The sequence below is a fragment of the Balaenoptera ricei genome, chromosome 17 (assembly GCF_028023285.1).
Source record: "Balaenoptera ricei isolate mBalRic1 chromosome 17, mBalRic1.hap2, whole genome shotgun sequence".
Lineage (NCBI taxonomy): Eukaryota > Metazoa > Chordata > Mammalia > Artiodactyla > Balaenopteridae > Balaenoptera > Balaenoptera ricei.
The window spans coordinates 10,773,572-10,799,198 of NC_082655.1; the positions used below are offsets into that span (position 1 = coordinate 10,773,572).

The 25,627-nt window shown below is 43.1% G+C and overlaps 1 protein-coding gene and 1 pseudogene across 5 annotated transcripts in view; both read left to right on the top strand.

The window, feature by feature from the left end:
* The window catches only part of ASAP1 (ArfGAP with SH3 domain, ankyrin repeat and PH domain 1), a 355,895-nt gene that overhangs the window by 252,087 nt on the left and 78,181 nt on the right, over positions 1-25,627 (top strand). For 4 of the 5 annotated variants that reach the window (XM_059901373.1, XM_059901376.1, XM_059901375.1 and 1 more), the window contains 6 exons: positions 8,689-8,763; positions 9,255-9,304; positions 11,323-11,452; positions 12,649-12,734; positions 23,700-23,775; positions 24,978-25,064. In XM_059901373.1, coding sequence (XP_059757356.1) covers positions 8,689-8,763; positions 9,255-9,304; positions 11,323-11,452; positions 12,649-12,734; positions 23,700-23,775; positions 24,978-25,064 — 504 coding nt within the window. Of the gene's footprint in view, positions 1-8,688; positions 8,764-9,254; positions 9,305-11,322; positions 11,453-11,626; positions 11,690-12,648; positions 12,735-23,699; positions 23,776-24,977; positions 25,065-25,627 lie in introns of those variants that run through there. The other variant, XM_059901377.1, reaches the window with a different exon arrangement.
* Positions 15,991-16,327, top strand: LOC132352067 (SNRPN upstream reading frame protein-like; annotated as a pseudogene).

Genomic DNA, 25,627 nt, shown 5'->3' on the forward strand with positions numbered 1-25,627 from the left:
TTAGAATGGGCATCATCAGAAAATCTACAAACAACAAATGCTGGAGAGGGCGTGGAGAAAAGGGAACCCTCTTGCACTGTTGGTGGGAATGTAAATTGATACAGCCACTATGGAGAAAAGTATGGAGGTTCCTTAAAGAAGTAAAAATAGAATTACCATATGACCCAGCAATCCCACTACTGGGCATATACCCAGAGAAAACCATAATTCAAAAAGACACATGCACCCCAATGTTCATTGCAGCACTATTTACAATAGCCAGGTCATGGAAGCAACCTAAATGCCCATCGACAGACGAATGGATAAAGAAGATGTGGTACATATATACAATGGAATATTACTCAGCCATAAAAAGGAGTGGAATTGAGTCATTTGTAGAGTCATGGATGGATCTAGAGACTGTCATGCAGAGTGAAGTAAGTCAGAAAGAGAAAAACAAATATCGTATATTAATGCATATATGTGGAACCTAGAAAAATGGTACAGATGAACCGGTTTGCGGGGCAGAAATTGACACACAGATGTAGAGAACAAGTGTATGGACACCAAGGGGGGAAAGCAGCGGGGGTTGGGGGTGGTGGTGGGATGAACTGGGAGACTGGGATTGACATGTATACACTAATATGGATAAAATAGATAACTAATAAGAACCTGCTGTATAAAAAAATAAAATAAAAAAAAAATAATCACCAGTCACCTTGCAATCTATTGTTAAGGGGTTGGGATCTATCTATCTATCTATCTATCTTCTAACCTTTCTTTCTATTTATACATACATACTGTTTTCCTGTGTGTAATTTTTGTCATACAATATTTAAACAATACTGGGTTCGTACTGTAGTGCTATTTTGTAACCCGATTTTTCATTTATTTATATACTTTGAAAATGTTTTCCCGTTTCGTAAAATATTGTAGCTTGAGAACCTTTGTTTCATTGGACACATACAGCCCCCTAAAGCAGAGCTGCCCGGGCTGGAGCGGGGTCAGGAGCTTGGAGCCTCTCCCCTATTACCAGCTGCAGCCCCCTCAAAGAGCGGCCTGCAGAATCCGGAGGCGCTACCTGTAACATCATTCTAACCCCTGTGTAGAAAGCTCACCATTTGCACCATAATTTATGTACCCACTCTCCTATTTTGACCATTTCCATTGTTTTCATTTTTTCACTGTTTAGAATAATTGTTGAAAGCATCTCTGGTATCTCTGCACATGCTGTGATCAGCATGAATCCAGTTCATAATATTTTCACTTCCCTTCCTTCGCTATTGTTTGAGTCAGTCAGGAAATGCGGAGAAACTGCCAGCAGCCCAAGGCACCCTGGTAGTCCTGTCAGTCCTTGCTCGGGTCAGATTCGGAAGCTCATATTCTTGAGAGATTGCAGACTTTTTCAAGAGGTTGTATTGCGCCAGAAGTTTTATAGTGGATATCATGGAGTGTACAAAAAAGTTTAGAGTGTTGATAGGAATTATGAATTGACCCTTCTAACTCTTCAGCATTACTGCAGAATTGTTTGTTATCGTTTTATTACTTGGTTGGGGGGAGGACCAGGGCTGTCCTTCAGCTCATGGGGCAGTTGAAGCCTCTACTGTAGCTGTTACGCCCGCTTGGTCTGGATTTTTTTCTGCTGTGTTCGGTTGTATCTCAGGAGCTCATTTTAAACTATAGGAGGATTGTAACTAGAAGCTATTTTAGAGACCTCATGGCTCTCTCATTTTGTCAGCGGCAGGAGCGAGAAGTGATGGACCTGAACTTACACAGCCAGCTGGAGGCAGGTCAGGTCCAGAGCACCCTTTCTTCCCCAGCTGTCAGACAGCCTCGCAGCTGCTTGAAGGAGGGTGTCCTTGGTCTGTCACCCAACCATATCCCATCCCTCTCCTAAGTCCAGCCCCCCACCTCCCCACCCTTCCATTCTGATGCTGAGCACACCAGGAAGACCAGAACTGGTTCAGATGCTGTAACACTTCTGAGTCTCAGAACAGCTTGCCTGCTTTGAAGGGGAACTCATTTCTTCATCCATTTACTCAATCAACAAGCATTTTACTCAGTGAATATTGTGTCTATACCGCACTAGGGGGTTGATATAACACAGTGGTGGACAAAACAGTCACAGCCCCTGCCCTCGAGAAGCTTTGCTCGCGACAGCGGAGAAACAAGTGACTCTGAAATGCAGACTCTTGAAAGCGAGCCTGTTCTGCCTGGTTGAGAGTAATGGGAGATTAGGGAGAAGTGATCAATCTAGAGCTAGAACGGTCAAGACCTCACTGAGGAAGTGGCATGGAGACTGGAAGGAGCTTTGCCAGTAGCCAGAGGACGAGTGGTCCAGACGGAGAGCACAGCACGTGCCAGCAAGAGAGAACTTGATGGGTTGAGAAGCCGAGGAGGCCTGGCGTGGTTGAAGGGTAGTGGGAATGGGTGGAGGGGCTTAAGACAGGTTGTGCTGGGGTTAGACCTATACTGGGAGGTTGGATTTGAATCCAGTTCGATGGGAAGTGGTTGATGTGTTTTAAGCAGGAAAGTGATATGATCTGGTAAATCACTTTAAAACATCAGTCTAACAGCATGACACAGCACATGAGACTGGTCTTTGGAGTTAGTAAAAACCTTAATTAGTAACCTGACCATCTGCCTTACTTACTGTTTGACCTTGGGCAAGTTGCTTAACCTCTCTGAGCCTGTTTCCTCAATTGGGTGAGACTAAGACCCATCTTACAGAGTTGTTTCAAGCAATAACTTTAGATAACATGTTAAACACAGTACTGTCTGTCATTTTAATAACTATTCAGACTGCCTAGGTTAGAACATGGTGTAATGGGATGCATTATCGTACAGTTTATAGAATGAGGCAGGGAAACAACTACGAAATTTCCAGTGGAGAGAGTGGTGCGATGTGAAGGACCTTTGGGAGTCTCCCCCCTCCACCTCCCCAGCCTCAAAAAACCTATTTCAGTATCTGAAATGCTATCATTATGTTTTTTCCACCACTACTGCTGAGCCTTTCAAGTGTAAAGAATTCTAAGAAAATAAACCGAGTCACACTTTATTAAGAGTCTGTTGTTGTACATGCATTGCAGGCCGTATCTGTATGTCACACAGCCCCTTGGCAGCATATGGAGTGGCCTTGAATGACTTGCCCAAGCACACCCTAGCTGAGTGCATGTCACCTGCTTGACCATGTGAGCACGGGGCACTCGGGCATCTGTGAAGGGTACACTTACAAAGCCCTTAACAGTGGATGAGGTGGTGTCATTAACTCTCATCCCTCCACTTCTGAGCAGTATTCTTTGTTTCCCCTTAATGCATATGCAACCAAATAAAATAAAGCTTAGCTTAATAGGTCAGTAATAGCTTATAATAACTGTTCATTCATATGTATAGTATATTGTAGTTTTCAAAGCATTCCGACATCTGTAAGAAGATGTTGCTGTAAGCAGTTCTTTGCCTTTAGTGTCGGACCTCGTTTGTGCTTTGACGCCTCCACTTAATAGTGTGTTTGAACACACCTTGCAGGGTTACCAGGAGCAGCCAATGAAGCAGGCAACCCTGTGTGTCTGCAGTGAAGTGGGAGCTTCGTTGGTGTACCCTCACATCGGCGTGGGCTAGTTGAGGAAGGTGCCAGGACACCCACTTTTAAATCAGGAAGCCAAGTCAGCAAGTCAGACGGTTCTCCCAGAGTCACAGGCCAGGAGTGATGTGTGGCCTCATGCCTCTCGGCTCCCACCAAAAACTCTTTTCTCCAGATCTTAATGCCCTGGAAAACGGCCTGATGACAAGGCACCACTGTAAAATAGCCTCAAGGTGGTGAGTAACTCTCTAGGGCATGAAGGAGTTAACACGCCAGACAGAATACCTCATTTATACCAGGGAATCTCAGCAGAACTGCTGGGAACTGGCTCATGACTTTAATTGGATTTTCCAAAGTGTTGAGCAAGTCAGCCGATTGGCATTCGCCTTACTTTCGGAGGAACTGTTTCCCTCTGCAGAGGGGAAGGAGAGAGGCGGGGAGCCAGTGGGCAGTGGAGAGAGGCGGTCAGAACTAGTGCAGGGTGACAGAGCAAGCAGGTTACGTCCTCGTTAATGGATACAGTCGCCTGTGCACGTAGGTGTTAGGGGCGGGCGCGTATGGGGGTGCCGTTTGCAGAGCTGTGCTGCTCTCTCCTGCTCTCACACAGGGAAGGACAGCGGCGGTGCTGGCGGTGCTGAGTCACTGCCCCCCGAGGCCCACACCGGCCAGCCAGAAGCTGCCCTGCAGCGTGGCGACCCGCAACTGCTTCTTGGCTCCTGTGTTGGAATCGGGTCAATTAGTGAACAAGGCAGATGAGCTGCCTCCCCTTAAGGAACATACCTTCTAGAAAAGAAAGACAGGTGACAAATCAGTAAACAGGTAACGAGACCATTTCATTTTGTAGCAAAGCTATATAGGGGTGAAGAAAAAATAAGGGCATAGATGTGTGCGTGTTTATATACACAGGAAAATTGTTCCTGAAGTCATTTCCAATGGCTGGAATTACAGGGCCTGTTTGTATAATGTCTGGTAGTGTTTAAGCAGTTGTAAGGAATAAATGGTTATTTTTATCAAAACCAATATTAATTACAGTTTATTTGCTTAAACAAGTCATTTTCGCATCGTTACGCAGAATGGTAGACCTCAGCCACCTCCTGTCTGGTTTATCCCAGATTTTTTGGTGGGCTTGATGTATATGCTCCTAGGGGAAATTCCCCCCCCCCCCTTTCTAATATTTATTTGGCTGCGTCGGGTCTTAGTTGCGGCATGCGGGATCTAGGTCTAGTGACCAGGGATCGAACCCGGGTCCCCTGCATTGGGAGCGTGGAGTCTTAGCCACTGGACCACCAGGGAAGTCCCAGGGAAATTTCCCTTTTGTGAGGAAGGAAACGAGCAGCAGTTTGTTTGGAAAGCAGTGTCTTTACCCAACTATACATCATTCCTGAAATGATCTTTAATGTGTTGTGTGCTTAATAAAATGCAAAAGATATACTTTTTAAAACATGCCCTCTAACCTTGTGTCATCTTGAATCACATAAAGAACTTACGTTAATTTAACTTTATTGATAAAGGAAATGGATTGAGAGTAAATGAGAGTGGAGTAATCAATAGGACTTCGGTAAAGTAAATGGGAAATAATTATATAATAGAATTGAAAGGCTCCTTTTAAAAATCTGAGGATTCTGAAGGTGATACGGGAAGTCTGTCCACTAATATTATTATTGTGTTATGTTGTTACGTTGGCTGCATTGCCCACGGGATGCTTTTGTTACACATCCGTTTGCAATGAACAGTTTGCTCAGGTCATGAAGAGGATTCCTGAAAGAGCCGGAAAATTTAAAACAAACAAACAGGAAAATGACAGAATCCTACACCTGTGAAGCCTTGTGACCCATCCCTGTCACAGAGCAACACCTTAAAATACCTGAGAGAGTAGGTGTTCTTCTTAGTTGGGATGGCCAAGGAAGGACATTTAGTTTTGCCCAAATATGTCCTAAAAGTTTCCTCCTCTTGAGATTGCTCTGTTCTCTCTGACTTCTTTCAGTATCTTTATAATAACAGACAGTTACTATTCACTTAACACAATCTCCTTTGCCAATTTTTATAAATTAACCTACCTTTTCACCGGGAAATAAGTTAGGAGGACTCTGTAAGTTTAAATTTTTTTTCCTGTGGCCTTTTCATAGGATCATCACTGGGAAGATTCTGAGTTCATAATACACGGTTATTTTGCCTTCTTGGTTTCTTATCAGCCCCCAAGAGTATGCGTGTGGATAACCACAGAGAAATTCTTAATTCTTGGGGTTTTCCATCAATGCGACTGCAGTCCACACGCCTGCCCAGTGCCTGACCGTGATGACTGGGCCAAAAGGTGATGCCGTGTGTTCGTTGTGTGGTCAGTACATGGTTTTTGAGGGACTTTTCCTTCCCGATAACCCCCACATTGAGTACAGACCACAGACTTTCACGATTCTTTTATTGTTACTTTGTAACACAGCCTTCAGGCCAAGGTGGCAATGACGTTTATGTATTTTTTGTTTTTTCCTGCTTCATTTCCTGAAGGATGAGAGACATTGGGGAAAGCCTTGATTTAGGACTAATAGTTTAAAATGATTTATGATCACTCTCTCTTCATGTTTTGTTTTAGAATTTTTACTTTTCTTGAATACATAATGTAGTACACGTTACCCCCCCGAAATGCAGAAGGTACACAGTACAAGGCTCCTCTCCCACCCTGTGTCCTTGCCCTACCCCGTGTCCATCCCTGGCAGGGACCAGTGTCAGCAGTTTAGTCTGTATCCTCTCAGAAATAATTTAAGCATGGACATATTTTTTTCCTCTTTTTATACAAATCCTTGTACACTATGAATACTGTATTTCACTTTGCTTTTATCACAAAACAGTTTATCTTGGAGATATTTCCAAAGTTAGACATAAAAAGCTTTCTCATTTTTATGGCAATTGTGTAGAACTTCCATAATTTATTAACTGGTCCCCTATTGATAAGCACTAAACTTAGCATCAGTATAAACATTCCTGTAGAGAAGACCCTTATACACATGTGACTTTGTATTTCCTTCATTCTACAAATATTGATTGAGTACCTACTCTGTGCTATGCAGTGTTCTAAATTCTGGAAACATAGCAGTGAACTTACAGACCCCAGTCTCAAAGAGCTTGCATTCAAATTGGGAACACAGCAAACAAATAAGGAAACAGATACATATATAAAGGGTTAAGGGCGGTAAGTGTTGAGATGAAAATGCAAGATCTCCACGAACAGAGGAAAGGTAGGTTCTGGCTTGATGAGCGGAGATCCCTGCCTCACTTACCACCATCCACGCAAGCGCCCGAGACCCACAGGGTAGCAGGATACAGGGGGCTTGTGACCCAGGAATGAGATTGTTGAGGACTCAGAGCAAAATGTTATTATTCCCTCTATCTGTCTAGGGCAGGGAATGAGTCCTGTTAGTCTTTGTTTTTCCCATCTCATACCCAAAGCCAGTGTTTTTCAACCTTTTCTTTTATTATTACTACCTGCAAACTCCCACCCCAAGGAGCTTTTACAAAGATAGTCTTTTCCTAATAACTTTCTCCGTGAAATTTTAATACCACAGATATTCTCTATATCAGTTTACATACTGTGACCCTTTGGAAAGCCACAAACCCTTGTCATTAATCATATTTATTATTATTAAATATCATAGCTATTATATAATTATCAATAATTATCTAATAATGTAATTATAAATTATGTATTATATGTTACTGTTATTAATTAAATATAATGTTTGATTATTATTGATTATTAAATATTAATGTTACTGATACTATTTTCGCCCCACACCCTAAGGACCAGTGCCCTCGACCTCCCGGAACGTAGGCTGTGCATCACGGCCCTCTCACTGTTGGCCGGCCTGCCAGCCCGGCTGTTTCTTTGCATGGGTGGTGGTGAGATTGCAAAGATGGAATGTCTTGGTAGGAATCTCTTTGTCTTTGAAATAAAAAAGAAAGAGATGGTTGTTTCTGACCCGAGCCCTCTGGTGGTGTGCATTGGAAAACCGCCCTCGTGTGTCACATTGGTGGTCAGGGAGGGCAAGACGTGGAGTGACTTGGAGCTGCAGGAAGCCTCGGATGAGAACCACGGGACAGGGCTAGGGAGGAGTTCAGGGCTGGAGGGAAGGTCTCCCCGCCCTGCCCCTCTGCTCCCACATTGCCTTATTCGTATTTAACATCCCGTAGGATTTTTAAGGTAATAAACACTTCCCAGGTGTCAGGGAGCACACCAGCACTTTCCCCGTGCATTAACTCGTTGCATCTTCACAGCTGCCACCCACGACAGGTTCTAGTAGCCTCGCTTTAGAGCTGTGGTTAAGAGCGTCAGGCACAGAGCCTGTAAGTGTCAGCGTTGCATCTTCTCACACCACCTTCTCCCTCTGCCTAACGTCATCATGCGGTAGAGGTGGTTGCATACTGACTGCGTCTGCCCCGGGGCACCAGCTCTCTATAGGCAGGCCGTGTTGTATACATCATCGCACCCCCGTCCCAGGCCCTGGCGTAGTGGGTGTCACAGAATAGGTACTTCGTAAATGAGCAATGGAAGGGTGGTTGGATGGGTGGGCGGCCTGATAAATGAATATGCTCACACACGAGTAAAATTCCCTCTTGAATGAGGGGACCCGCCAGCCTCTCCATCTGTAACCGGTGCTGCGGGTCCCTGCGGTCTCGGTTCCACGCTGCTGAAACTGGTTTCGCCAAGATGCCAGGGCTCCCCCTGAAGACGGGCTGTATAGCGCTTCTCAGCCCTCGTTTTCCTGACTCTTTCCACACTGGCCCGTCCCTCCCTTGGTTTCCCTGCCACCCTGCTCCCCAGCTGGGTACATTCCTTCCCCCTCTCGCTGTAGACTGCTCTTCGCACCACCCTAAAATCAAGGAGACCCAGGCCACCGCCCCGGAACAGTGAAAAAACCACCTACTCCAGCTGTAGATTGCACTTCCTAAATAGCTTTCTCCTTAACGGAACTTGGCACCGAGGATACAGCTGCGAGCAGGACCGTCGAGGTCTCTGCCCTCGCTTCATCGAGCTTGTGTGTGCGTGGGGTGACCGTGCTCAGTCAGCATCGGCTGGTTTTGCTGTTCCACGTGCACCTTCTTTTTCTAACCGTCTCCCATCTTTGTTTGCTTTTCAGCTCCAGGGCCTGAGCCACAATGTGATCTTCACCTTGGATTCCTTGTTGAAAGGAGACCTAAAAGGAGTCAAAGGAGTGAGTGTTGAGAAATTTGATTTTCAGTTTAGCTTGAAAGGGTTGCCTTCTTTCTCTTCTGAGATCCCAGTGGTACTCATGTCTGAAAGGCACTCTGAACGTTTTCAGCATAAAAAATGCTGTTGGAAAATGATCATTAGAAAAAAACGCACCACTTCACATAGTGCTGTTGCCCGAGAGACAAGATGAGACACTCAGGAAGACCGGGGTGGCAGGGGGCGTCTTCGCTTAGTCTGGGCTCCCCCCTGGAGGACCCGTGGACCCACCTCTCGGAACCACTGGGTCCTGCCTCATCGTCGTGACCGGGAACTCACACCGTCCCACTCCCTTAGCTTCTCGGGTGTAATAAGTTGTGTGATGTGCCTGAAAGTGTCCTGTGTGAAGTTTCGAGTGTCCTATAAAGGAGAGCATTTCTGCTAAGATGTTACTGGAAGATTATACACCTTTAAGCAAGAGTACTTTCAACCTCAGTTTTTTTTCTCTTTTTTAAGGATCTCAAGAAGCCATTTGACAAAGCTTGGAAAGATTATGAGACAAAGTTGTAAGTATTTTTTTGTTTGGTTGCTTGGTTTATTGGTTGTGAGTATTCTAAGAAAAAGAATAACTACAAGAAGGACAGAGCCCTGAACTAATAGCTTTGGGACAAAGCACTGTTGAGTCCATCCTCGTACGGGCTGAGAGGCTGGGTGTGCTGACCTGATCAGAAGTGCTGACACGTCCCGTGCTCGGAGTCTGCAGCGACATGTACTTTCACTGCCGGGTATTTGGGCATCCGTGGCTGATACTAACTGTCGAGTTGTAGGTCTGTCACTGTTGCAGCTTTTCTTTCATTACATTTAGCACATATCTGTAGACCATTTACACATTTCACGATAGCACGGCAACTGGGCAATACAAATAACACCCAGTGTTTGTGACATCTGTCTGCCCACCAGGGCCTGTGCAAAGTGCTTTACATGCATGACCTCCTCACAGCAACCCTCTCAGTGTGCACCTTGCATTGTCTGTGTATGGCTTAGGAAACTGAAGCTTAGAAAGGCTGAGGGGCCTGCAGAAGGTCCTAAGGCTAATAAATGTCGGGCTGGTGTCCCCTCCGGTCTGTGTAACCCCAGAGCCGGAGCCGTGTGGCGTGACGGCAGTCAGAGGCCTGCATGCTGGGGTTATCGTGCGGGGTGAGGGGGAGGCCGCACGTGAGGTCTTGTCGTGGGCCTGGCTCATCCTCGTGCAGTACCGGTCCTACCACATCCCTTTGTGATTATTGCTCTGAGGCATTTGTAACCAGGCTGTGGAGTGGGGTGGGAGGAGAAGTGTATTTAAAAACATTTAATAAAAGTCTTAGCTATAAACTTGGATAAGTACAAACATGAGAGAATAAAAGCATTTCTGTAGGCAGCAATAACAGCAGAGTGAAAACACAAGCCAAAGAAAAACAAATTCAGGACTAAGTTATGCCCGCCCATCATGTTTCTTCTCAAGAGTCTGTAGCTTCCTGCTTTCTTCCCACCCACACCAGTGGAGAGAGAGCTGAGGTTTATTCTCCTTCTGGTAAAATCCCTGCCTTCACACCCATTTAACCTCCAAGGTGGTGTGATGAAAAGAGTTGCTTAGGTATGGCAAGAGGGTATTACAGTGAATCCCAGCCAGGTTTGTAGGTTTTCCGTTGGGTTGATGGCTTGCTTTTCCACTGTGTTTGTGTGTAGACAGGGATATTGGCTTTCTTTGGGGTTTGATATCCTACCCCACAATTTAAAAGAAGACTTGAAGGCTAAATCAGTCTTTGCTCTCACAACTAGAAATTATAGGCTCTTTCTGAAATTAGAAGTCTGCTTTCAAATTAAATGGATTTTCAGAAAAAGGGCTGTGATCCCTGGTGTTAATACCGAAGTATCATCTGTCATAGCCAAGCATTAGCCTCGGATACCATAGGTTTAATGTGGTCCCTCCCTCTTATTTCCCTGGTTGCCTCCCAACTGAAGAACATTTTCACAGCGTTCCAAATTATAGATTAGGATTTCTTCTAAATCCTTATTTTGTACAATCCAGTGCCGGGTGGTTGAATGATTAAAACGTTACTGGGGTATGAAAACAGCCTAAGTTTAGAGAAATATTGGAAATGACTTTTGACGATAATTTACATGCATGCCTACAAAGACCCATTATATACTTTGTCTTGAATTAACTCTTAAATCTCAGTCTATTGATAATCAAGATATGCCTCAGGCCTCCAACCTTCCGATTCTTTTTCATCGTAAGGTGCCTTACTCTAGAAAAAGTAAACTGTCAAAAGTACTTGATGCCAACCAAAATATAAGAGAATTCATATGAATCCATTCATGAGTGAGATCAGAGTTAAAATGTAGGACGTCTCCTTGGTGGAGATCCATGCAATGTGTTGGTTCTCTTGGAACTTAGATTCTCACTTTTGATCGATGCTATATCCATTTAAGAGTTCCTGCCTCCCAACTCTGGTAATTAAGAAATAATCAAGCGGCTCCCATTAAAGGAAAGACATGAGTGTGGTGTTTTTGTTTTTAATGATGGCACCTGCTTTCATCACAGTACAAAAATTGAGAAGGAGAAAAGGGAGCACGCCAAACAGCACGGGATGATCCGCACGGAGATCACCGGAGCTGAGATCGCGGAAGAAATGGAGAAGGAGAGGCGCCTCTTTCAGCTCCAAATGTGCGAAGTAAGAGCAGACTTTTCAGCCCTTTGCCTAGAAGTTGATTAACTGTCATCCTTCCTGCTAGTCAGCAGTCTTTATGCTTAAATGCAGGCTGTGTTTGATGATTAGAGGAGGGGACTGTTTCTCAAGGACTCTAATCTCCACTTTTCTCCAAGCCTTTTGGGATCCGCCGTTTCACTGTTGTCTCATATTTTGAGCCTGGGTCCTATGGGGCTCTTTAAGCCAAAACAGGATTCTTTGGTGAGAACTTTACTATTGCTTGTGAGTGAGTGTGGAAAAACAATTTTGGTGAGGGGGTAACACTGGTGAATATTAAGTTTTACTGGTACAGATGTACAGCATGTTGTTTTTTTTAACCATGTGTCCAAGTTTGAATGAAAACTTGAAGTAGTGATTAAAGTCTGAGCTCATGAAAAAAAAAATGCAACAAAAAGCATGTTGCCTTAGACTTAGAGCAGTGGTTCTCAAACGGGGTTCCCATTGGCATTCCTTGACCTAGAGACCAACCCATTCTGATGCTGAGTTGCAGTTTTCAGAAGATATTAAAGGGGATAGAATTTTCTCAGTTTCAACTTTTTCTTCCCTAATTTTTTTTTCTTTATTTCACCACCCACCCCCCCGCCCTGCATTATTAGCCTTTGGCTCCTTGAACTTGTCTGTTCATGAACACTTCCACGCAGTAAAACAAGTGAACAAGAAACAAACAATATCAACAGAAAATCTTGGCCAGTTGTAAAAATCAGAGCCAGTAGTGTTCAGCGCATAAACTAATAATGCATTATTTTTTTTTTTCTTTCACTTTGTAGTAGCAAAAGTACCTTCCAATTCACCTCTTTGGCCTGGAAGTTTCAGTATCTTACAAGCATATCCCTTAAAGAGAATGCCATTTGTCTTTCAATCCGTCTTTCAGGTTTTGACCACGTGAACTGTGAGTTTGAGATCCACTGCACACTGGGGGGAGATAATCAATTATTCCAGAATGTTTTGCTGTGCTTGATTTCCGCTTGTCTAGTAAACTAATCTTAAGCATCTATAAAATGCTAACACGCTGATCAGTTTGCTTGGTACACTTGTGACTGTGTCAAATCAGCATTCCCTAAATTAAGCTCACACTGTCTGGCGGCAGCTGAGCCTCAGTAACTCACACTGATTCACGACCGGTAATCTGATCAACGCACAATTTTGTTTTATTTCCGCAGTATCTCATTAAAGTTAATGAAATCAAGACCAAAAAGGGTGTGGATCTGCTGCAGAATCTGATAAAGTATTATCACGCACAGTGCAAGTAAGTGGACTATTGCAGTCATGATTATTAGCCCAAGTAAGGTCCCCTTCACTTCGTTGGTTTTCTTAATTCTTTCCTTTCTGGTCTTCATTTGGTCCCTGTATATAGTTGTATAATGACCTTCCACGGCCAAATGATAAGAAATGGTTTTGTCTTCCATCTTCAGCATTTTCTATAAATCATTAACTCAAATTAGTGTAACTGGCTCCTCTAAATGCTGTCTTACAAATGCTAACTTTGGCCTTGACAGCCTGTGGAGCTGTTGTCACAAATGCACTTGACTGTCACTAGAGGCCTTTCTAGGAACTCCCTCCCCCGCTTACTTGGCATTTTACCTATTGGTCATTTGTACCACATATTCCTACTTGGGATTGTTTTTGTTTTGTTTTTTTCATCATCCAAATTAAGTGAAATTAAATACTTTGGACATTAGCAATACTTGGTATTTATACTTGGTTTCCTGTGGAGTTGCTGGTATATTTTGAGAGACATCCATTGTTCTACACCGGCACCATTTTTGCTTATGTTGCAGGGCTACCTTTTTATTATGTTTGACATTCTGTGGTACCACATTTGCTTATTTTACTTCTTGCTCACTTACTGGGTTAACTTTCATTCGTTTTATTGTAGAATTTTTGTCTGAAAATGTGCCGGTTACCATTCAAGTCTGTATTGAATCAGTGGAAGTTACAGAGAATAGAGTGCAAGGACTTTCCAAAGTGGTCCAGACAGCTCTCATAGTTATTTATAAGTAGAATACTGTAAAGGTCATTAGGACTAGGTAAAATGCTTACTCTCCAAAAAGTTAAAATTTATAATTTCCTTTGGTCATCTCTCTTATTCTTTTTGATAATGTTGTATCTAGGAGGATCTTCATGGTGAATGGAAACATTCAAGGGGGCTAGCATTAATGTGATGGGAAAAGCACCAGGCTTGAGTCAGGCAGATAGACGAGTTCAAATCCTGGCTCTGTAGCTGGGTAACCGTGTGACCTTTGTCAGGTGCGTCTCTAAATCTCAGTATCCTCATCTGTCAGGCGGGGTTAAGGTTCATAGTAGACCCACCTTGGGTTTTGTGAAGATGTGAGAATTAAGTGAGATAATGCATAGGGACTGCCTCAGCCAGTGCCTGCTGCATTGTGCCTGTTTGCTGCTGGGATGGTTCTAAGTGGCACTAAAAATCATTCATTCACATATTTTATTACACAGGATTGTTTCTCTTCAGAAAGATCAAACTTTTAATGATCAACTTGTTATTTACATAAATTTGATTTTACTTTTTTCCTCTTTCCAAAGTAAATTCCGCCTTGTATAAAACTTTCAGATATGTATAAAAGTAATTATAGTGAAGTAGAAATAGTTTCACATTTATAATTTTGCCTGTAGAAGCCTCATACTGAAGACCTGGACTAACCTTTGCCTTTGTAGTATAACAGGATGCTTATGAAACTTTGAAATGTGTGGTGGTGGTCCCTGATTTTAGTTTAGGGTGGAATTTTTCATCTTTCATCAGTTTCAGTTTTCCTAGAAACAGATCATTCTTTGAAACTTTTACAGAAATAAGTGAATCTCTTTGTCTTCTCAATTACTACAACACTTGAGCAGCAAGTCTGATTTCACCTGATTTTAGAAATCTCTTTTGATTTCAAAATCTCTAAGTCATAGAGGAGGATTTAACCTACACAAACATGAGTTTTCCAAAAAATAAGATGTTTTGTAAACTAGAGATATATTAGCCTTTGTTGGTAAAGGTGAAAAGAAGAGCATCCTCCCTTGATTCTTGGCTTTTTCCCTTTCCACAAATATTTATTACTCTCTTAACAGAGGCCAGGTACTTTTCTAGGTTCTGGGGTTCAGAGGTGAAACAAGGCTTCTGCCCATTGGAGTTAACTGTCTAGTACAGGAAGTAAGTCAGGTTCATCAATAATCATAATGGGGCTGGAAAGTGATAACACGGGGCATCAAGAGAAGGAGAGACTTCTGGCCACGGAGACTACAGAGGGCTCCTTAAAGGAGGTTGTGGCACTTGGAATTGGACTTGGAGGATGGCTGGCATTTGGGCACTGGAATCTGGTAGAAGCGTCTACCCTAGGGCAGAGAAAGATCAGCAGAAGGAAACCCTACACGCTGAGAACTTCCTTGCAGGGAGAGAGACTCAAAGACATCCAGTAGTAGAACTGGGTTATAATGTAATTCAACCCCAGCTGCCCCAGGTGGAGCCACAAGGATGCCATCACAGCGAGAAACCAGTGTACCTTTCTTTTAAGGACTGCTCTTATTCTTTCCTACTTCAGTCAGTCTCTGTAAACTCTTTATAGATGTGTAGTGGACCTGTAAAGCATCCTCTACTTAGATTTAAAAAGAGAAATTTCATATTCTGAGAACTTATTCCAGTTCCCAAAATGATTTTCAATACATAGTAGTCAGGTGGAGCTCAAGAATGAATTTGCTCCAGTAATCTCTCGTGTACTCGTAGTACCTCAGCGGGGATACAGCTGCTACAGCGGAAAAATAAAGGGCGCAGAAAAGAAGAGCTTTTGTCACCCGTTTCAGCTCACCCACACCAGTTACTCCTCACTTTCAAACATGAACATTGTCAGTAACATGCTGCTTTCAGAACAAACACATTATTCTACTGCTCACCCACTCCTTTACCACTTGGTGTGAGTATCATTATGGTCTGCAGACTTGAGAGCACTTGCAAACATTACTTTACCATCCTTCATCTTACAGATAATAACAGCTAGCATTTATCAGGAGCAACCAGGAAATTGTACCTCAGAAAAGATCAGTAACCTGCCCAAAGTCACAGTTATTCATTTAAAAGATGCTCAATAAATATGTGTCAAAACAGACAAAACACAAGAAACCAAGGAAAAAAAGAAAATGGACTTCGAAGGTAAAAACTTCTGTGAGTGAAAGGACACTGTTAAGCAAGTGAGAAGACAACCCACAGAAGGGGAGAAAATATTTGCAAATCATTTATCTGATAAGGGTGTAGTGTCCAGAGTATGTAAAGAACTCTTACAGCTCAACAACAAAGAGATAAACAACTCAATTTAAAAACGGACAAAGAATTCAAATAGCCATTTCTCCCCAAAGGATATACAAATGGCCAGAAAGCCCATGATTAAACGCTCCGCATCATTAGTCGTTAGGGAAGTGCAAATCAAAACCACAGTGTAATGCCACATCACACCCACTAGGAAGACCGTAATTAAAAACAGCAGTGGCGGAGTGGCGAGGCCAGTGGCACGATGGAGTGAGCCAGGGAGTGCTTACTCCTGAGATGGGCTACAGGGCAGCACGTTCCAGAGGTGGACGTCCACGTCAGATGTAGGAGGACAGCCTCACTGAGCCCCCGGGAGAGTCAGCTGCACCCGAGGGGATCTCAGCAGTGGCAGCCAGTACGTGCTGTGTTTCCAGGCAGAACTGAGACAGGCGCTCTTAGCTGAGACACCAAGAGGGGCTTGCAGGGTTACTGGAACACCCAGGGAGCTGTTCCAAGAGAAGAAAAGAAAAAACAGCCGACAATGTAATGAAGCTGTTACCATGAAAAAACAAAACGGTAACATAACAGAAAATAAGTCTTGATGGAAAAGTGGAGAAATTGGAACTCTCAGTACATTGCTGTAGAAATGTAAATGGGGGGGGGCGTCTACTTTGGAAAACAGTCTGTCAGTTCCTCAGAAAGTTTAAATGTAGAGTTATGTGTCCTAGCAGTTCCACTCCTAGGTGTATACCCAAGATAATTGAAAACAAGTGTTTAATAAAAATGTGTTTGTGAATGCTTATAGCAGCATTATCTACAATAGCCAAAATGTGGAAACACCCAAATATCCATCAACTGATGAATGGAGAAACAAAATATTGTGTAGCCATAAAAGGGAATGAAGCGGAAACCACAAACAAGACGAAAAGACAACCCTCAGAATGGGAGAAAATATTTGCAAATGAAGCAAGTGACAAAGGTTTAATCTCCAGAATATACAAGCAGTTCATGCAGCTCAATATCAAAAAACAACCCAATCCAAAAATGGGCAGAAGACCTAAATAGACTTTTCTCCAAAGTAGACATACAGATTGCCAACAAACACATGAAAAGATGCTCAACATCACTAATCATTAGAGAAATGCAGATCAAAACCACAATGAAGTTATCACCTCACACGGGTCAGAATGGCCATCATCAAAAAATCTACAAACAGTAAATGCTGGAGAGGGTGTGGAGAAAAGGGAACCCTCCTGCACTGTTGGTGGGAATGTAAATTGATATAGCCACTATGGTGAACAGTATGGAGGTTGCTTAAAAAACTAAAAATAAAACTACCATATGACCCAGCAATCCCACTACTGGGCATATACCCTGAGAAAACTGCACTTGAAAACGATACGTACACCCCAATGTTCATTGCAGCACTATTTACAATAGCTGGGACATGGAAGCCACCTAAATGTCCATCGACAGATGAAGGGATAAAGAAGATGTGGCACATATATACAATGGAATATTACTCAGCCATAAAAAGGAACGAAACTGAGTTACTTATAATGAGGTGGATGGACCTAGAGTCTGTCATAGAGAGTGAAGTAAGTCAGAAAGAGAAAAATAAATACCGTGTGCTAATGCGCATACATGAAAGCTAAAAAAACGGTACTGATGAACCTAGTGGCAGGGCAGGAATAAAGACGCAGACGCAGAGAATGGACTTGAGGACACAGCAGGGGAAGGGGAAGCTGGGACAGAGTGAGAGAGTGGCATGGACACATGTACACTACCAAACGTAAAATAGATAGTGGGAAGCAGCCACATAGCACAGGGAGATCAGCTCGGTGCTTTGTGACCACCTAGAGGGGTGGGATAGGGAGGGTGGGAGGGAGGCTCAAGAGGGAGGGGATATGGGGATATATGTATATGTATAGCTGATTCACTCTGTTGTACAGCGGAAACTAACACAACATTGTAAAGCAATTATACTCCAATAAGGATATTAAAAAAAAAAAAGGGAGTGAATCATTGATACACACTACAATGTGGATGAGCATTTAAAACATTATTCTAAACAACAGGGATTTATTGTATAACACAGGGAACTATATTCAGTGTCTTGTAAGAACCCATAAGAACCCATAAGAATCTGAAAAAGATTTTATATGTATATGTATAACTGAATCACTTTGCTGCACATGTGAAAGTAACACAATGTTTGTAAATCAACTATACTTCCGTTTTTTAAAAAAAGCTTTTCTAAGTGAAAGGAGCCAGAGCAGAAGATTACATGTGGTATGATTTCATTTAAGTAAATGTCCAGAAGAGGCAAGTCCTTTGAGACTGAAAGCAGATTGTTGTTTGCTGGCAGACAGAAGAAGAGCGAAATTAGGAGTCACTGCTAACGGGCACAATATATCTTTTTGGTCTGGTGGAAATGTCCTGGAATTAGATAGTGGTTGCACAACACAGTGCATAGACTAAAAACTACTGAACTGTACACTTTAAAATGGTGAATTTTATGTTACATGAATTTTGTCTTTTTTTTTTTTTTAATGAAAAAAACAACAGAACAAAACAAAGATTCTTAGATTCTTAATTAGTACTTACACTACCCTTGTGTGTTCAGGTTTCTTAAATACCACAGGACATACACAGAATGGATCTGGGAGGAAATGTCTCTGTTACCTAGACAGCTGGAAGTCAGTGCCTGACTTAGTCCAAGCCTGAAGCGTGGAAATCAGGTTTTCATAAGGGGTTGATGGTTGAATTGTTAAGAGGTTACTTTTTTAAAATTTTGCTTTATAGTTTGATTTGTTTTATGAAACCATACTCTCTGCTGTTCCAGGGCATCCTAACTTCTTTTTTTTAGTTTTTATTTATTTATTTATTTATTTATTTATTTATTTATTTATTTATTTTTGGCTGTGTTGTGTCTTCGTTGCTGCACACGGGCTTTCTCTAGTTGCGGCGAGTGGGGGCTACACTTTGTTGCGGTGTGCGGCCTTCTCATTGCGGTGGCTTCTCTTGTGGAGCACCAGCTCTAGGCATGCGGGCTTCAGTAGTTGCGGCTCATGGGCTCAGTAGTTGTGGCTCACGGGCTCTAGAGCGCAGGCTCAGTAGTTGTGGCGCATGGGCTTAGTTGCTCTGTGGCATGTGGGATCTTCCTGGACCAGGGCTCGAACTCGTGTCCCGTGCATTGGCAGGCGGATTCTTAACCACTGTGCCACCGGGAAGCCCCCTAACTTCTTTTGAAAATAATATAATGCTCTTTGAATCTTTCAGCTTTTGGCCAAGTAATACCTCTTCCTAAGCCAAGCAGAACATGTGATAAAGGGGTATCAGGGAGACTTTCTGATCTCTCTTTCTTTTAAATTAATAGCAGGACGAATATAGTGTTTTCCTTCCCCGTCATTGCTTAGAGTGACTTAAGAAGGAAGTGAAGGACGTAGCAACTCTCTCAGGATGGAGAAGGTTCTTGTTTGTTCTAAGGAGGGTGTGTCCTGCCGGATGGTGGGTGACAGTGTCAGACACTCCTGAGCTTGCTTTCTGCAGCTGGGATGTGTGTTCCAGCTCGTCAGTGTAAATGTGAGGGTCACTCCGCCCATCCGTTGGCAGCTTATCTTTTTCTGGCACCCAATGTCATTAAAATATGGTCATATTTCTTTCAAGCTGCTTCTTTAAAAAGTGAACCAGTCCTGCTGTGTCCCTAAGGTGAGAGAAACGATGAAGCCCATTTCGCTGGCCAGTGGCCGGCATGTATTGAGCTGCTTCTCTGTGCCTGGCATTTTAAAAACATCCAGTGCTCACAAGAACTCTCCAAGGTCCATGCGATTCTCTCCATTTCCTGTATAAGGACACTGCGGTGCAGGGCTCCAGAGATTATGCATTTATTCAGTGGGAGAGCCAGGATTTGGACCCAGATCAGTCTTGTTTTTTAATTACCTTTGCTCCAGAGATCGGAAAACTTATACTCAAATCCCAGCTCTGCACTCAGTGACTAGATGACCCTAGACAACCCACTTGACCTCTTTGGGCCTGTTTTCTTTATCTGTCTTACAGGTTAATAATAACAATTATCTCTTTTTGTTAGATTATCATGAGACCTTTAAAAAAAGGGGTATTCCATGAATTAGGTAGGCATCATGTTGAGTGACTGGCACAGAGTAAATACTCAATTACATGCTAGCTGTCATTATTATTACTGCATCATTGCCTGCTTTCCAAATTATTTCAGTAATTTACGGAGAAATTGGCCAAGGGACAAGTGGGATGTCATGAGGTAATTTCCCCTTCCGTCGGCAAAGCATCCACGTTCAGGTTGAGTCATAAGTCATCAGAGCTGACACCTGTGCTTCCCTTTTCAATGAACAGAACACTTTTATTTGTGGTAGCTCATTTGATGCCCCTGGAAGCTAGAAAATGTCCACATTTGGAGATAAGCATGCCTGTGGTCAGACGAGGTCAACGACCTGCCCGAGGTTATACAGACAGTCAGGTTTAGAGCCAAAATACGGTGTGCTTTTGACTCCTAAGCCCACGCACTTCCACTGAACCAGAACCAGCTCAAAGAGAGGGAGGAAGGGAACAGAGAAGCGGGCGCCCTCAGTGGAAGGTTGTGGCTTTGAGTCCCGGCCGGCCGGTAGTGGGAGAATCAAGCATGGGTGGGGGCCAGGGGCTCCCCAGAGGGACGGTGCGGTTGGCAGCCTGTTGGCCTTTGTGGTGTCACTAAGGACTGGCGGGTGTGTTGTTGCCCTACAGTCCCCCAGTCCTGCTCCTGCTTCCCACCCAACGCTAGACGTTGGCCCTAAAATAACCATCTGAGAGGGGCTCCACTCAGCCTTGTCCTCCCAGGCTAAGTGTTGATTTTTTAATTTTGTCCTGCCTGAGTAACATATGATCTTTTTTTAGAAAATATTTAGAAAATGCATTAATGAAAAAGAGTGGGGGAGAAAAAACCATAATCTCACTCAGAAGATTACTGGATTTACATATATGATTTGTTTTGTTTACAAAAATGGACCATACCATAGATTAAAATAATTCCTCATTGCACTGAGTTTTTTTGTAATGTTTGGAAGAATTTAACTATAGGCAAATCGACTTTTTGGGTCTTTCTTCAGCCTTTTTAATTGTTAGGAATTTGCCCCCCTTCCAGTTTGCTTTCACTGGTAGAGAACTTCGCATTTTTATCAACATCATCTAAAACTAAAACAGTGCCCTTGTTCTCCATCAAATGTATGTTTTAAATTTTTTATTTATTTATTTATTATTTATTTTTGGCTGTGTTGGGTCTTCGTTTCTGTGCACGGGCTTTCTCTAGTTGCGGCGAGCGGGGGCCACTCTTCATCGCGGTGCGCGGGCCTCTCACTGTTGCGGCCTCTCTTGTTGCGGAGCACAGGCTCCAGACGCGCAGGCTCAGTAGTTGTGGCTCACGGGCCCAGTTGCTCCGCGGCATGTGGGATCTTCCCAGACCAGGGCTCGAACCCGTGTCCCCTGCATTGGCAGGCGGATTCTCAACCACTGCGCCACCAGGGAAGCCCTCAAATGTTATGTTTTGTAACATGCCTTGCATGCTGTTCAGATCTGTTTGCTTATTCTTGATGTCAAGCAGCACTGTCCAATAGGACTTCCTGAAATGACGGAAATGTTGATATTCTTTGTTGTGTCACATGGTACCCACCAGCCACACTTGGCTGCTGAGCACGTGAAATGTGGCTGGTGAGACTTCATGAACTGAATTTTAAATTTACTTAATTTTAACTAAATTAGCTGCATGTGGCTAGTGGCAAGCACTGTATTGGAAAACACAGATCTAGAGCATTCTCTTTTAAACTCACTTTTTTTTTTAACATGATGATTAAATTCCCTTCATGTTGAAAGTGAAAATGAAACACCTTTACAAAAATATCTTCGAAGAATCTGTATCCCTCTGAGAAAGAAGTAACTCCTTCCATGGTAAACCTCTGCGGCTCCAGGGAAGAAAAGCAGCATTTACTGAGCACATCCTAACTGCCCAGCACCTTGCTGAGTCATTTTGTATGTCTTATCTGTATTATTCATCCCATTTAATACCAGTAACACGGGCAGAAGTTTAGTGACTTGCCAGCGTCCCATAGCTGGTAAGTCCCAGAGCACAGCCTAGGCCATCATCATCTCATCCCAATGCCCTTGTTTTTCCTGTTGTAAGAAGTCCTGACAGCATCCATCAAGTGTTCTACTTTCAAGCCCTTTCTCCAGAAATTAAGTGCAGTATCAGAGATTAAAATTAGTCTTGCTGTGGTTAGCTGTTTAGCCATGCTTCTGTGTCCTTGGCAGACACTCCTTCCTGGATGTAGAAGATGCTGGTTCAGGTTAATGCTTTTGGATGATCTGCTTTGTGCAGAACATTGTCAGCTGCTCTAGGGTTGCCACTTAGGCCTGGGCACAAGCAAGTGCTCAAAGATGCCATCCCCTTGACTGGAAAGGCTGGGGAAAGCCACCTGGGGAGGTAGCAGCTGAGCTGAGCCAGGATAGAATGAGAGAGTTTGGTAGGCACGTAATAGTGGGGAAGGGCATTTCAGGCAAAGGGAACAGCATATGCGAAGGCTGGGGGAGCAACTGGAAATAATGGAGCATGGCTGGAGGCCAGAGTTTTTAAGGGGGAAATGGTAGGAGATAAAAACCAGAAAGATATTCAGGGTCCAGAACATAGAAGTTATTCAGTTCTGTACCAAGAAGTTCAACTTTCATCCCTCAAGGCAGTGATGAAAACCCGAATGTTAGTAGATGAGAATTTACATGTAGCTCGATTACATGAAAACCTTATTTCAGTAAGGGTTCTCCGCTAAAGATGTGAACCTTAAAAAACTTTGGAACTTGTAGAATTTCACTAATCACTTTGAAGGCCAGTTCTGACCAGGATGTATTGTTACCATTGAGTGTACATATTAAGCTGGAAAGATATACATGGATCCCACAACGTGCCCTCAGAACTCTTAGTCGTGCTTCATTCTTACCTCTAAGCGAGCATCTGCTGCTCTGTGCTGGGCCCGTTATGATGTGGGGATGAGAGACCGTCCTCGTCCTCAAGGACCTCCTCCTTTCCTGGGGAGAGAGCAGCGTGCATTAAGAAATAATCTGCCGCGGAGGTTAAAGAAGCTTCCAGCAGGGTGGAGGGCATTCTGAACACGGACACAAACGGGGCTTCTGAGTGGAAGCGCTCAGACAGGAAATCGCGTCGCTTGGTAGTGAGAGCCGGGGTGTCGGCACCTGGACCTGACCCCAGTTCTGCCACTTACTGGTTGCATCAGCAGCTTGGGCAGGTTCCACCCTCGCTCTGGGCCTCAGCTCCTCCTTCGGGATGGAGGAGAGACTTGAGGTGCTTACCCGCTCGTTCGGGTTGCTGTGAGGGTGTAGGTGAAATCAGGCGTCAGGTGATGGTCGCTCAGCAGATGTCAGTGCTTATTGCCAGTTCAGGGTGAGATGACACCCCCTTCTTAACGTGTGTGGTAGGAGAGCACTTTCCGAATCCGTCATCCGTACCACTGATTCAGCATCCTGTGTTTCAAGTGTGTAGGGACCCAGGGATCTTTTGGAAACTGGAAGAACCCTTGCTGACTGTCCTCCGGCCTTTATTTCTCTCCTTAGTGTCCAGTCGGACTTCATGATATTCCACTGGCAAATGTGTCTCTCTGTCTCTTTCAAATTCAGATATGGCACAACCAGGAAGAATTGTTCTGTGTATGACTCAGTGGGTTGGGGATGCAGCTGTTATCTGCAGTGTCCGTGTGACACCTGCTAGCACATGTCAAATTGTGCCTGTAGTTTGTTTATTGGCACATCTTTATAAAATACTGAAATTAGTTTTATAAGTGTTTTGTATGTAGTTGGATAGAGAGTAAATACATATCTATGAAAATTTTCAGATTTTTCAGGTAATTATGGTTCATTTCTCTTTTCACACTGCTGATAAATCCCTGATGTTTTCCATTGTAGTTTCTTTCAAGATGGCTTGAAGACAGCTGATAAATTGAAACAGTACATCGAAAAACTGGCTGCTGATTTATATAATGTAAGTTCTTTACAAAATACCTGCACTTTAACTTGCTTTTATAGATAAATATCAGTAAATCTGAAATCTGTATTAGAAGAGCATTAAAGAAAAAAGAAGACAAGGTGAAGTGATGTGTCAGCATAAATCTAGGGCCAGTAAATGTTTTTTTGTGGTTTGTTTTGTTTTGTTTTTCTGGTTTAACTCAGAGACATCATCACTTGTCAGATATTCCAGAGTAGTTTCTGGGACATAGGTGGAGCAGGGCAGGGAGTAGATGGATAGCCATTGGTTCTGAGTGGCTCTCCATGCTGGGTTCAATAGCATCACATGTGAGTGCCCTTTGGTCAGCAGTTGCAGAAGGAAATTTTTATCCTGGAAGGAAAAAAAATTAAGTGACTGTCTCTGAGTAAGCAGGTTTATGAATTTTTTTTTTTTTTTTTGCTTGCTTGTTTGTTTTATATTTCCTCTCCTTTTTTCCCCTACTATCTAGGTTTTGCTTTTAGAATAGGAAAATGAAGAGGAAAACTTTTTTGAGAAAAAAACTAATTGCATATGTAGAAATCTCAAGTTTGTTCTTCATGAACCGCTTGGCAGTGAATAATATTAAAAGTATATATTTTAGGAGTGTAACTATTGATACACGTGTTCAAATAAGGTTTTAGAGTTACACATGATACCTTATATTCTAATAGAACTTTTCTGATTTTTCTTTGAAAAGTTAACATGGTTCAGGTTGCAGTTAAGTTCCAAGTGATTAAGAGAAGCAGCACCAATCCCTTCCCTTCATGTAAACTTTGTAAACTTTCATGCATGCATTAGCTCTTGGGATTCTGGTCATTCTTAGGATTGTCTTCTGGCCCATTCAGTCACATCGTGATATTGATATTTCCCACTGCCACCCTTTGAAATACCAGAAGCAAATAACTCAATGTTATTTCTTAACCTTTGTTTAAAATAGTCCTTCAGAGCTAATTGTCTAGCCTAGATGTATTATTTAATAAGAAAGCATGTTGCATTATTCACTAATTTCAAAACTCACTGGTACTTTAAGAAGATGAGAAAATTGTGCCTCTCATATCAAAAATGAGACCGTGTGAAGGACTTTAATAAGGAAATTGTATAATTGAATTGTTTGATGAGTAGTATACATTTGGATGAATTAAACTCTGCTCATAAATGTATAAGAGATAAGTGATAGAAGAACTGTTTTTCTCTCATAGATAAAACAGACCCAGGATGAAGAAAAGAAACAGCTGACTGCACTCCGAGACTTAATAAAATCCTCCCTTCAACTTGATCAGAAAGAAGTAGGTGATCTGTGTGTTTCCAGCAGGGCTAACCGTGTAAGCAGGGCCGCTTGTGATAGCCTTTGTGTTTCCTGATCTGCAGAACAAGCATAGTGAGAACTTCCTGCCGGGGGCGGGGAGTTGGGGGGGGGCGTGGGTGGGCAGGCGGGGGCAGATGAGGCGTAAGACACAGTGCGTACCTATCCTACGAAACACAGTAGGAACGGTCTTTGGGCTCCTGTTCCCTCCTTATAAAAAAAGATAACCCTCACCGCCAACTCCATGACCAGGTTTTCCATCCTGCCTTTAAGGTGTGTGCTTCAGAAGAGCATTCTCCCAGGTGTTGATGTACATACCTCCGTTCCTCTTAGATCATCCCTGTTTTTCCAGACAGCCAAAAGGGGCTGTCTCATTTTGCCAGAGAAATATTTTGATACAGGTTCCTATAGAGGTTTTGCCCCACAGTTAGGAAAATTAAGGTTGAGATAGTCTTTGGATGCTGAAGTGGAGTATACAGTGCATAGCAGGTGTTAGATGAATGCAATACAAATGCTTAATTATTAATCTCATCTGTTCATTTGTTT